The 13994-nt window shown below is 39.2% G+C and overlaps 1 protein-coding gene across 1 annotated transcript; it reads left to right on the top strand.

The window, feature by feature from the left end:
- The first annotated feature begins 2157 nt into the window (after nt 1-2157).
- Nucleotides 2158-12514, top strand: SNUPN (snurportin 1). The gene is made up of 9 exons (XM_075273730.1): nt 2158-2247; nt 4921-5099; nt 6945-7110; nt 7462-7566; nt 8272-8368; nt 8975-9072; nt 9942-10019; nt 11212-11292; nt 12177-12514. The coding sequence occupies exons 2-9, from the start codon at nt 4942-4944 to the stop codon at nt 12426-12428; spliced, it is 1035 nt and encodes a 344-aa protein (XP_075129831.1). The 5' UTR covers nt 2158-2247; nt 4921-4941; the 3' UTR covers nt 12429-12514.
- The last annotated feature ends 1480 nt before the right edge of the window (nt 12515-13994 follow it).

Here is a 13994-nt window from a genome sequence, read left to right as displayed (position 1 = left end):
CTAATCTAAATCCTTCCACAATTAGAATACCAAAAACCAACCCACCTTCATTTACGTTCCCACGTTGCCCTACAAGATATGATGCATATCAGACTGCAAATTTATATGTCCAGGCACCATCTGCACGTTAAAGGACAGTGACTGGTGACGGCTCATACAGCTTTATTTATGTGTAATGCATGTAACCTCTATCACAGGGGTAAGCAACCTTTGTTGTTCAGTGTGCCGATTTTAATTAAAAAATTTCAAAGATGAGGTCCTCGGAGTGCCACTCAATAATTGTAAGACTTCTTTTTCTTTCTTTTCCTTCCTCTCTCTCTTTCTTTTTCTTTCTCTTTCTTTTTTTTTTCCTGCCTTCCTTCCTTTCTTTTTCTTTCTTTTCCTTCCTTCCTAAAAAAAATAAAAAAATAAAAAAAAATAATTGTAAGACTGACAACCCATAAACTAAAGTCATATACCACAAACCATAACACAGAAGTGCTGCCACCAGATGCTTCAGGACACATGTGTTTACTTCTATTTCCTGGGTCTCACCTGTAGTTTCCGTTTAGAAGAAATGAAAGTCTGTGTGCAGCCCCTAATGATTGGTAATATGTACGTGTCCACAAGCACCGTATAGCAGCACCCTTATGGTGGAAACACACTATGTATCTGAATACAGCTATATTCATAGGCCACTGGATCTTTTACTTTGTTGTAAAACTGCATTCACATGGTGCATATTGAACAAAAAAAAGTGTGTTTTATGTGCAAAAACACATCCCGAATACAGAAAACACACCGTTATACAGTGTGCATACAGAATAATGTCCCATAGTGGCCTCTACACACAGTATTATGTCCCATAGTGGTCTCTGCACACGGTACTATATTCCATAGTGGGCCCTGCACACAGTATTATGTCTCATAGCAGCCCCTGCGCAGAGTATTAAGTCCCATAAAGGTGCCTGCAGGCAGCATTATGTTCCATAGTGATCCCTGCACAGAGTATTATGTCCCATAGTCGTTTCTGCACACGGTATTAGTATTATGTCCCACAGTGGTTCCTCCAAACAGTATAATATTCTAACTTTTATAATATTCCAATTTGTGTCACTCACTAGCTGTTATTATACTCTTCAGACCCCAGAGTATAATAAACCTAGTCCTAGGGGAGTTTATCAAACATAAAAAAAAACAATGCAAACAATTGTACTTGAACGAGCCCTACAATTTGTAAAGTGCTGCAGACTATGTTGGCACTATAGAAATAAAATGTACTATTATTTTCCTGAGCTCTGAGTCACCCCCCCCCCCCCCCAACTTGACACTGCCCTTCTGACATTACAGAACTTCCATAGCACATTAGACACCAAAACCACCTGTGCTTGTTGTTTGGGAATGGGGGTATAGAGAAAATTCCGCCTGTGCTGGAATCGGTTGTGCAGCGGATATTACCAGATGCTAAGACCTAGAATTGTCAGAGGTAGTGAAAGGTCCTCTTTGGGCCAGTTCACATGGGGTTAACGCGCTCGCATTCTGGCATGTATACATGTATCAGAATGTGAGCGCTCAAAACAGATTCCATTCATTTCAATGAGCCGTTACGGACGTATAACGTGTGTAATTTTGCGCGCGTTATACGTCCGTAATGGCCCATTGAAATGAATGGGATCTGTTTTGAGCGTTCACATTCTAAAACATGTATACGTGCCAGAATGCAAGCGCGTTAACTCCGTGTGAACTGGCCCTTAAAGTGATGACAGTTTGGGTATGTCCACACTCCCCTTCAGAATAAGAGTTAAGGCATTTTTATTTTTCTTAGTCCACCCAACACATAATTTTTTTTAATTAAAAAAAATTTTCCGTTAAATTTCTTAGAGGCATTAGGGGTATGTTCCGTTTTTTTGTATAAGTAACTGCACTTCCGTCATCTCCATGATACATATAATGTAGTATGGCTGACAAAACACCTCATGAACACCTCGAGCGCGCACACAGAGTACAGCACGACCAACACATCATGGCCGCTGCAGCTGAATCTCCCGCCCACAGTCTGCGCCAGCGCTTATGAATATAGGAACGATCACATGGTTCAGGCACCACGGTCATGTGACTGTAACGTAATCAGGCTGCTGCTGAGGAACAGATCTGGACGAGTAGCTTGTGACTGGTCCCGGGATCTACGCTTGCGCAGTTCGTCTGCCCGCCCGGCATCAGTGGTGAAGTCACGACTGGGGCACTTTGCTAGTGTGGATTCTTTGGCTGGTATGTAAAGTGCACAATGCTATGGCTTATACAGATACACTTGTGACTCTGTGGCTGGAAGAGAAAGAGAATTTCCACGCATGTTTTAGAGTCCTCACATAGTGATACCAATCTGGACTCGTGGGTACCTGGAGTTGGCATGAACTGTACTGAGAGTCCCTTTTGTTGGTGTGCACTGTATTGTTGGCACCTGTGGATGGCATGCACTGTACTAAGGGTCCCTTTTGTTGGCATGCACTGTATTGTGGGCACCTGTGGATGGCATGCACTGTATTGTGGGCACCTGTGACTGGCATGCACTGTCCTGTGGGCACCTGTGGATGGCATGCACCATATTGAGGGTTCCTTTAATTGTTCATGCACTGACTGTGGGCACCTTTGACTGGAATGCACTGTATGTTCAGAGGGCCCCTTTAGTTGGCATGCACTGTACTGTGGGCACATGTGACTGGCATGCACTATAAGGATATGTCCCATATGGCAGTTTGTTACAGACACTTACATCTCCATCCTCTGAATTCACAGAAACAATGACATTTACAGTTGCAGAAATTTCTGTAACAAGTCTGCCATATGCAAAAATGCCTTTATTTCTACCCTTCAATGTGACTTTTCCACACTGTCATGTGGGCACCTTTGACATTTTCTGGGAACATTGGCACCAATGTCTATTTTAAAATTCTGAATACACATTTGCCATTGCAATTACTACACTTTTTCTATTGGTCAGGAGGGCTATTGTGTATCCTCAGGATAGGTCAACAAAAAAAAGATTGTTTTGTGTACATACCTGGCGCCATTCTGCCCACTCGCCAATCAAATTATAATGGAGGCTGTAGATACTGGTAGTGCTGTCCCATTGTAGTTTATAGGGTTACTCTGCAGTTTTTATAGCAAGTGAGCAGCACGGCATGTAAACAGTACCCGGAGTCGAACTGTCCTGGGCCACCAACTGGCATGTATTTTGTAGCCAATTTTGAAGGTTTGGTTTTCTTTGGTGGTTGTTTTTTAATTCACTCCAGCCAAAGAAATACATTTAAAATTTTATGGATTTTAAAATTTTCAACATAGGTCGATTACCATGCGTCAAAAAAATCTTCATTGTGTACATGATAAATACAATTTCTTATTTACTTTAATAATAACTAATAAGTGTGATATGGATTTTCCACAATGAAATTTGCACATAATCTTGATCGTGTGCATGTACTGTAAAGCGTCATCAGTCTGTGATGCTGGCTTATGGATATTTGAGTTGTGGCCTTTTAAGGGTACATACAAATATTCAGGATTTGCTTGAGGAAAATTTGTATCAAAATCTGCCTGTATTGACATGGAAATTAGCACCACCGGACGCAGGATTTGGTAAAGAAAGGGGATTGGGACGGCACTCCACATACTTTACAGTATGCAAAATCTTTATTCCAGGTAATCGCATCACATACAACAAGCTTGGCTCACCATGAAGATTATCTTATCGTTTTCATAGGAACATTGGGGGCTAGAGAATCACTTTCAACTACACCAGAGTCAGTGGAGGAGCACCTCTTATATTATTTATGAGAATGAAGATATATGTCTTTACTGTACTATTGTACTGTACTTCTCTATCCTTCTGATATCCTACAGAGGAGCTTCTCTGGTTCAACAAAATAATAAATAGTGACATCTTCATTGAATGTGGCTTCTAGGGGAGAATATAAGGCTCGGTCACATTTACACAGTCACTATTTTGCATCGGTATTTGTAAGGCATTAGGAAAAAGTCTAATGAACAAATTTGTACCTGTTCTGTGATTTGCATCCACTTGTGTTTTTGTCTTACAAATACTGACCTTGTAAGAGGGGCCTTATTTTCATATGGCTCTCCTATGCGGTCTAGCTGTTTCCATGCAGAAACTCATTGCAGTGTTGCAGGACAATTGTGTATTGATTCAGGCTGCTCAGCTGTGGTAGTTTGGATAGGCACCTATTTAGCCAGGTCTGGAACCTGAGGCGGGTAGCCTCGACTGAAAGCCGGTGCACTGCATCGGCATCCAAACACGCACTCCGCTCCGGATTAGGCCCAATGAATGGGCCTAGTCCGGAGGAGGGAGTGTCTTCAGGCCGAATCGCGAGACGGCCTGAAGAATGAGCATCTCACTTCTTTTTTTCGGGACCCGGAAGAAACAGCTCCCGGAAAAAAGACCTGAACGGCTCCCCTTAATTTCAAAGGGAGCTGTCTTTTTGGTCAGGGTTTTGAGGCGATTACGGCCTCAAAACCCTCACCGAAAAAAAACTGTGTGAACTTATCCTTAGACTGTTAATAAAAATAGCTTGCCTATCTGGCAAAATACCAATCTTGTGATATTTTACTCAGCACCTTGAGAAAAGGTCAGAAGGCACCTTCTCACTTTGTAGATCCTTTCTGCAGCAGGATCTAGAAAATGACATCCTTTTGCTACAAGGGGTGACGCGCTCTTCGAATATGCAGCAGAAACGAGTGTACTGAAGGTCTGAAAACCCGTCACATGCATTTTCCATTTATTTCTGCATCAACTGTATGGGACATAGAAAGATATTTCTATTATATGTTCATTGGTGTAGCCATAAAGTTCCACTATATATGCACTATATATGTTTTAAGTGATTACCGTATATACCTCCATTCATCTTCTGCCTGTTTTCTTGACAGACAATACATGAACATCAGAAAATGGATGCCCTTACAGAGGCCCTTGCAGGAAGTTTTGCCGTTTCTTCTGACCTCAATAGTACATCAGCTCCTCATCCAAGATTAGCTCAATATAAAGGCAAATACAGCTCTCTGGAGCAGAGCGAGCGCAGGAGGAAACTTCTAGAACTGCAAAAATTGTGAGTGATGAAACTGACTTAAGAAGAAGAATAATAATAATAATAATAATAATATATTCCTGTAATGATTGAGCAATGTTCGTATAATCCCATAGGCTAGCCCCCATCCCATGTACATATTATACAATAAAATATACTTTCTGCAGGCTTTATATACATAATGTATCCTCCATCTAGTTTATATAGCACATATCTGAGCATAACATGCACAATAATGTTTACATGTTACATAATATAAAATGAAAAGTAAAGGCTTGCGCTTGAAATAAACACTGGCCCTGTGATGTAATCGGGCTACTTCTGAGGAACTAGTAGGTTACTTGTGACTGGTCACTATCTACCAAAACTTCCACTTGAATCGACCAATTATCAAACTGTGTATCCAAAAAAAGGCATAAAATTTAACTTTTATTAATATATTATTAAAATGTTATCCCCGGGTATTAGAAAAATAAAATAAATAAACTCACTATATACCCTACACCCTATTGTCTTAATTGTTTTTCGCTTGTTCACCCAAGGTGAACAAGCAAAAAACAAGTGAAAAACAATTAAGACAATAACTTTCACCGCTTAGGATTAATACCCAGTAATTCTAACTCAATAGGGTGTAGGGTATATAGTGAGTTTATTTATTTTATTTTTCTAATACCCGGGGATAACATTTTACTAATATATTAATAAAAGTTAAATTTTATGCCTTTTTTTGGATACATGGTCACTATCTACATCTGCGCAGCTCGTCCTTCCAGCATTAGTAGTGAAGGTACAACTGGGGCACTTTGCCAGTGTGGACTCTGTGGCTTGTATGTAAGGTGCACAGTGTCCTAGCTTATACAGAGGTGACTCTGTGGACTGGCATATAAAGAGGATTTCTACACATATTTTAGAATGATCACTTAGTTATACCAATCTGTACTGTGGGCACCTGTGACTGGCATGCACTATAAGGATATGTCTCATGTGGCAGATTTGTTACAGACATTTGTGTCTCCATCATTTGAATTTACAGAAACAACCCCATTTACAGTTGCAGAAATTTCTATAACAAGTCTGCCATATGCAAACCTGCAGTTGTGGCTTTTCTACACTGTAATGTGGGCACGTTTTATGTTTTCTGAGGATGCAATGTTCTCATCAGACTCAACTCTGGTTAGTCAGTGTGGGCGAATGCATGGTAAAGCCAAAGTTTACTGACATCAGATTCATTGGGGAATTGCATGTGCAGTATAAGTATTAAAGGGTGGTCTCAGACTTCGATATTCATTGCTGTGGTGTCTTCACTACTGGGCAAGCAGTGCACCCTGCATTGTATATTGGCTGTGGTTGGTATTGCAGCTCAGCCCCATTTATTTCAATGAAACTGAGCTGCAGCATGGCCAAAAGACCAACAGATGTGATGTCACTGAACTGAGAAGAGGGAGTGGAGCTCAATATCATAGTCTCAGACAATCCCTTTAAAGGCTTTATCTGTTGGTAAAGGAGGCCACAGTACTCCTGTGTGTCTGGGAGCATTAGTGATTTAGAACATCAGGCCAATCTTCTGGAGTCTATTAAAATTTTTATCCAAACACCCTCCTAGTGGACAGACTTGGCACAGGCAGTTTTGGGACACTAAATTACTGGCAAATAAGGATGTTCTAGTGTTGTTGTGTCCCAAAACCTGCTGACAGGTTCCCCCTAAGTGCTTTAACGCATTGGATTCTATGCATCCATAATGTTCCATGCAAATAAACTTGTGTTTTACTGATCTGCTACTGACATAAACTCTCTGATAGTCACCTAAATTGTGCTCTGCATTTATTAATCTTTGAAAACCCCTTACAATTGAGTTTGCATTGACAGGAAGCGATTAGACTATATAAACCATGCCCGTCGGCTTGCAGCTGGGGATTGGACAGACCAAGATGAAGAGAAAGATGATGATGGAAAACACAAAGATGACGTAGAGGACTCTGAGGACATGGATGTGGAGCCTTGCAAAAAATTACCTCGACATTATGCTAACCAGGTAATGTATAATAAAAAAAAAAAGAATGTGCATGCTTATGTTGGTTTAAAAAAATAAAATAAAAAAATTTCCTAGTCATTGTTCTATTTCTGAATTGAGTGGGTGGGAAACGCTGGTGATGCTTCCATCTGCTTTATTCATGCAGCAATACCAGCAGTCTGAAGTGTAATGGAGCATCTCACACTACTGCTTCTCCTGTATTGCTCTTAAGAGGAAGCAGTACCTTCTTAGGGTTGTATATACTATATTTAATTCCATTCCCAATGGACAGTTTAAATTGGCATCTTTCGTAATATTAGTATCTCTATTTTAATGACTAACTCTTATACTTTTATGCATTTATGTCTCCAGATTATGCTTTCTGAATGGCTAATAGAAATTCCTCCAGACCTAGCTGATCTTTGGCTGCTTGTGGTCTGCCCTACAGGAAAACGTTCTTTGGTTGTTGCTTCTCGGGTGAGATGCATTATGTTTTGTATAAGTTTTAAAAAATTTTTTTTTGCTATTTGTGCAATTCTTCAGCTCCTGTATAATCACTTTGCTACCCATATGGTACAATAATAACATGCTCATACACATGATTGCATATAATTTAAAGCATAGATTATAGACTTTTTATATTGTCTTTGTGTGGTTACATTTCCTCTTTATGTGCCCAAGTTCCATGTAGAAGTAAAGATGCACTTGTTCACTTTATGATTTAATTTTTTTTCACATCAATACAAGTCAGCACTTTACTATAATATCCAATGTAATACCTCTACTACTTGCTGTGGGAAATGTATGCATCATAGGAAACTGTAAACCATCTAAAAATTAGAGAGCCAGCAGAGAAAGATGTTAAAATATATATCATGTAATGGCCAAATTTATACAGAGTTGAAAATTAGGTGCACTTTAAAGGGAGCCTGTAGCCAGAACCCAGAAGGGAGGGGTAAGAGGCACTGATTCACAAGAGTTAACACTGTTTTATTCAAGTGACCCTAACCTGTCTATGTGCGGGGCTGGATTCTGGTAGGAGACTCCCTTTAAGCATGTCTACATGGTGACAATTGTGCGTGATTACCTTTTGTCGTTTTACAGTGTCTGGTACTTTTGCATGTGGCATTTATTAATATAATTTGCATTCATTAAAATTTACTTTCATCCACTCAAAACTAGGGTTCTACTGCAGCCTATACAAAAAGTGGGTATTGCGTGAACAGGTTTCCATCACTATTACCAGGAGGAAACCGGCATAATAGTGCCAGTGGTAAAGGTAAGTCTAGTTGTCATAAAAACATGTTTTTAGTTCTTAAGAAAATATTATTTCTCACTTATTTCATTACCTTTGTGCAATGTTGATTTGACTTTTGGGGGCATATATTGTAAGATCACTCACTTTGAGGGTCTACCTATCATGAATTATAAGCAAATAAAAGCAAATAAAAATCACATTACTACCATAGTATGGTTCAATCTGGGGTTTTTTTTTTTATCATTTCTGCATCTATTTGTATTAATCTCAAACTCTCAGAGAAGGGGAACTTTTACTAAAATCATTAAGAAATATCAATATGGGAAAATTAATTTAATACATTCTTCTTAGCCATATCACATTTCCTTTATCTGAACAGATGACCTGACCCTAGTGGTTGTCCTTAGATCTAGCCCTATACCATGTACAGTATGTGTATAACAGTCCATAGTGTACATAAATATAAGATACAGACCATAGTAGGTTGTAAGATTGAAAAGCACCAGCAAAACAATAAATTACTTTCATCCCTTCTGGAGAATTGACCAGAATGCAGCTTCACAAATAAAGAAAATCTATATTTCTATATTATGGGAGTTTAATTACCTTTTGTTTTATCTATTGCAGACTACACTATTCTAGACTGTATATATAATGAGGAGTCTCGAACTTACTACGTGTTGGATGTCATGTGTTGGAGAGGACACCCAGTGTATGACTGCCAAGTAAGTGTTCACAGACATGATTGTGAGGAAAGGGTCCAGAATTTATCACTTTAAATCAAAAACACATCTTCACTGTGTGCCCAGAAGAGTTTGTGCACCCCTATTATGGATATTGATTACTGAATTATAATAATGTTTTCATTTTCAATTACCAAGGATGACTCTGAAGAACATATATGATAAACTGTGTTGCCCTAATATCATTTCTTGCATGGCTTCTTTGTACTACATGTACCGCATAAGATGGAGGAAAGACAGGGGCAACATGGTGGCTCAGTGGTTAGTACTGCAAACTTGTAGTGCTGGAGTCCTGGGTTCGAATCCTGCCATAGACAAACATCTACAAGGTGTTTGTATGTTCTCCCCGTGTTTGTGTGGATTTCCTCCCATACTCCAAAGACATACTAATAGGGAAAAATGTACATTGTGAGTCCAATATGGGGCTCACAATTTACATAAAAAAAAAAAAAAAAAAAAAAAAAAAAAAAAAAGGAAAGACTTAAGATTTTAATCAGTTTCAGTAACCCTAGTACAGGGCATACTGGTATGTAATGGATAGTGATATCATTCACTTAGCACATACTTTACATTATCCTGCTGCCAAATGGGTCGCCTGGCTGGTCATGTGACTGGAAGACTGACTTGCCAATTCAAGCAGTAGCTGGAAGCCATTTTTTTCTATGAGAGCCTGTATACAACTTCAGTGAAAATTGAATAAATCACATTGGCAAATTTCCAGTTATCGAGTCCATTCCTGACATTAGCTGATTGTCTAGCATGCCTGAAAAATATTACATGCTTGTGACTAAGATATATAAGGAAACCTTGAAGGTAAATATTGGGGTTTTAAACTTGTTCTCCTTTCGCAGACTGACTTTCGCTTTTACTGGCTCCAGTCCAAACTGCAGGAAGAAGATAAGTTGAGTAATATTTCCAAGGTCAACCCAGTAAGTAACATCCTGTGCAATGTCAGTGCAAGGATATATATCCTGTGGAATGAGAATAATGATTACAGCAGTGGCCCCCAAACATTGGCTAGGAGCCCTGATTTTATTAGCTGGCAGCTATAATGTCTCCCTCAATAATTGCTTAAAGAGAAAAAAAGGTACATCACTGGATGCCAAACTTTCTTGTGGCATTGTGCCCTCATGTCTGTTTCTGTAATGGTTGTAGAAAATGCAGATAGCAAAGAGAACCTTTCACCACCTCCACCAATTTGAGTTATTAGCATCTGTTAATAGGCTTTGCTCCACTGGTTCCAGCACTGTTGGATTATTTTCTCTAGCGCCAACCTTTCCTGAGCAACAAGCACAGCCAATTTTGTCATGTGATTCAGAGCTCCAATCAGAGGCACCCTTTGCCTGTCCTCCTGATGGTACAGAGCCTTAATAGCACATCAGACACCAAAACTAACAGCATTGATTGCTCGGGAACAGTGGGGGATAGAGAAAATATTTCAGCTGTGCCAGAATCAGTTGTCCGTTTACACCATATCCATCACGTTTTTTTTCCAGGGACATAAAAACCAGGGGTGCAGGACTTTTGTCCTTTCAATATAATAGACGGCAAGCATCCATTATTATTTAAAATTAATGTCTATGGCTAATGTACGGGCCGTTATACTGTCTGTTATTACTGTCAGGTTTTATTTTTCTGTGCATGCTCAGAAAACAGAAGCATAAAAAAAGACAAATATCAGACAGTATGAAAACAGACACATTAAATGGATGAGTTAAAAAAAAAAATGGACACATTAAAATCCATCAATGTCCATTATGAGAGGCATCTGTTAGTCTGTTTTTTATTTTTTGTAATGAACGCTATTAGAACAGACATTCAATAGTAGCGTGAATGCCCCCTAACATAAACTTCACTATGCATGTTTTAAGAGTATTTACATTTTCTCCACTTTCACGTCATGTTTGGTATTATTGCTTGCTCATATACATTGCTACAATGCAGCAATTATATTTTCACAAACATATTCTGCCCTATTATTTTCTAGTGAAATGTTGTTCTAACAGTGTAATTAAAGGTTTGTGACCACTGAACTGAACAGTAGTGAAAAAACCTATATATGTTTAAGTGTCTATCATTGTTGGTTTTTTTAAATTAATTCTAATAATAATTTTCATGCAGTTCAAGTTTGTTGGCCTACAGAATTTCCCCTGCTCTCTGGAATCCATTCAAAGTGTTCTTGTACAAACCTATCCCTACAAGGTATAGTATGCACATGTCTTTTTTGGAATCACTCCACCAACATATATAAGGGGTCGAACAAGCTGGGGAGAGAGAGTTAAAAATGGCAAAGTACTAACCAGCACTTGAGAATATAGTTTGTACAAGTGAACAAAAGAACTGCTTAATCTGTATGTATTGGAAATGTTTAACTCAAAAATTACAATAAAATACAATCTCATCCAAGGCATTGGCAGTGCAGTGGTATTAGTCACTACTAGGCCCTGACCCCTCTGCCATATAAAATATTTAGCTTCTGCCCGTGACTTTGTCTTTTTGTTGTTGGCGTTGATGATCCACATATATTCAGCAAATTGCTACCATTGATGATTCGCCTGCTTCGGCGTTTCGCCAGCTCTCAAGCTGGCCTGCCGCTGAACTTGTTCGTCACGCCCTGACTGTGATTGTTCTGGCATCTCAGCAGCTTGCAGGGACGCCATATAATGAGCTTGTTTTTGGCGTTGATGATCCGCCTGCTCCAGTGCTTTGACAGCTCTAAGAGCCACTTGACACCTAGCTTGTTCAATCATCCTGAGCTCCGCTTGAGGAGAAGTCTGTTGACTTCTGGCTACAATCATAGCTCTCGTTTTTTGAGAATTTTGTGACAAATTCATCATATATCTTATCATAACCTAGTGAATTAAATTAAAGTGGTTTTCCGGCCTCACACATATAAGCTGGTGCAGCAGCCTCCGAGGTTTGGAAGCTGCTAAAGGATAACAAGCAGCGTTGCAGTTCACTGGAACCACCGCTATGCAGTGGACGGGGCTGAAGGAAGAAGAAATTGAGAGTTGTGTCTTTTGATCCTTATAAATTTTACTTTATATGAAGACTTCTGAATTTATCTGTGTACTTTGTATTTCTAGGTGGATGGCCTGCTATTTTACCACAAACATACACACTATACTCCAGGTAGTACTCCGCTGGTTGGGTGGTTACGTCCTTATATGGCACCTGAAATTCTAGGATTTCCTGCCCCACCCAGTCCCCTCACAGAAAAGCCAGCGTATGCACAAGAGCAAATGCGGCAGATTCTTGAACACAAAAAAGATGGGAAAGGAGCAGCTGAGGGTGGACGTTATGAATTGGAACATCTGTCGACAATACCTTCATCTTAATAAGAGTGTGTAGCAGACTGTTGGTACTGACTTTCCAGAAAGGAATCCACATTTTTGTGTTGGAATTCACTTAACACTGGATCACATTGGGAATTATTTTCCTGTTCCTTTGTATCAGCTACTACTACTAATGTATAGTTGTGCACATTTATAAACTATATCTTTTCTGATATTTTTTTTAATAAAAATATATTGTCAAAACATTGTATTATGTATTTTATTAGTAGGACGAGACGTGGTGGATATTTTTCACATCAGATTTTACTGTGTGATATGCATGTCTTAATGATGTGCAGTATGCATCTATTCCACATACATTTTACTGTACATTTGTGTATAACTTCACCCTCTTAGTCTCACATGCATCTCTACACACTGAATAATTGCCCAACAGCATGTAGTCCGGTAGTAACTTATCTTATACAAAGTCCGGGTTACATGTGCAACACAGAAGCCTATGAAAAGATGATGCGATCTCAGACTCCATCTAGTTTACTAATATGAATAGGGGCTCTTAAGAACACTTAAACCTCTGTAGCTGCTCTTAGTAAATTCGGACACTTTTTTTTTTTTTTTTTTTTTTTTTACATGGTTGATCTGAAATGCCCTTTGCAACAAAAATTTGTGAGCAGTGCCACAGATATATTCAGCACTATCATTTTGGAATCAACAGTGGTCTAAACTTGCAGACCACACCAATGTGATGTTTTCACAGATCTTTGACCATATTTATTTCTCTTACTTCTATAGCACTAACATATTCCACAGCGCTTTACAGACATTGTTGGTCACTGTCCCATATAGGGCTCGAATCTAAATTTCCTATCAGTATGTCTTTGGAAAAAGTCACTACAGAACTACATGCTGTAAGGCACTTGTTCAGTGAGATGCATGTGGTAAAAACTGTACGGCTAGGGCTACGCGGTACCTTTTGCTGTGACTCTTGTTGCACATTGAGAGATTACACTGTTGCCCTGCAACCCCTTTACTAATATAAGAGAATGGAGTTACATTGCAACACCAAGGGCACTGTGGCTGTGACTTCTACTCTCAAAAAAAAGCAAAAAAAAACCCCAGCAGTTCGTGACTGTCAGTCGCAGCTCCATTTACCCACATCTTTGAAGAAGTTGCAGGGTTATATGATGATCTTTGGCCATATATTGTTTGCGTGAGCATGTAGATCTAACCTAATCGTACATGTCACGTAGATGTGACAAGATATTTTGTCACATGGTACAACATCCTGTACCGTAAAGTTAAATGGGTTGCCCACTTTCAGACCAATATTGAGAGACAATTGTTATTTCTTAAAAAAAAAAAAAAAAAAGTTATACAATCTTCAATATACTTTTCGCATCTATTTGTCACGGTTTTCTAGATCTCTTCTTGCTACCATTCATTCTGTTACTTCCCGTAGATAAAATTCTGACCATAATCATGTAGTTCATGGTCATGTGATGGACACACAGGTGCACAGCTCGTTACCAGGTAGATGTCTAATTACTGTACTGTGATTATAACTAGCTGTGCATCACATGACCATAGGCTGTACATCACATGACCATG

The sequence above is a fragment of the Leptodactylus fuscus genome, chromosome 5 (assembly GCF_031893055.1).
Source record: "Leptodactylus fuscus isolate aLepFus1 chromosome 5, aLepFus1.hap2, whole genome shotgun sequence".
Lineage (NCBI taxonomy): Eukaryota > Metazoa > Chordata > Amphibia > Anura > Leptodactylidae > Leptodactylus > Leptodactylus fuscus.
The sequence above is the reverse complement of the archived record's forward strand: the minus strand, read 5'-3'. Positions and strand labels throughout refer to the sequence as shown.

Coding starts and splice junctions, on each gene's coding strand:
- SNUPN (XM_075273730.1), top strand. CDS start 4,942: ATGGATGCCCTTACAGAGGCCCTTGCAGGAAGTTTTGCCGTTTCTTCT. Junction 8,369..8,974: donor TAATAGTGCCAGTGGTAAAG/GTAAGTCTAGTT, acceptor TATCTATTGCAG/ACTACACTATTCTAGACTGT. Junction 11,293..12,176: donor TACAAACCTATCCCTACAAG/GTATAGTATGCA, acceptor TTGTATTTCTAG/GTGGATGGCCTGCTATTTTA.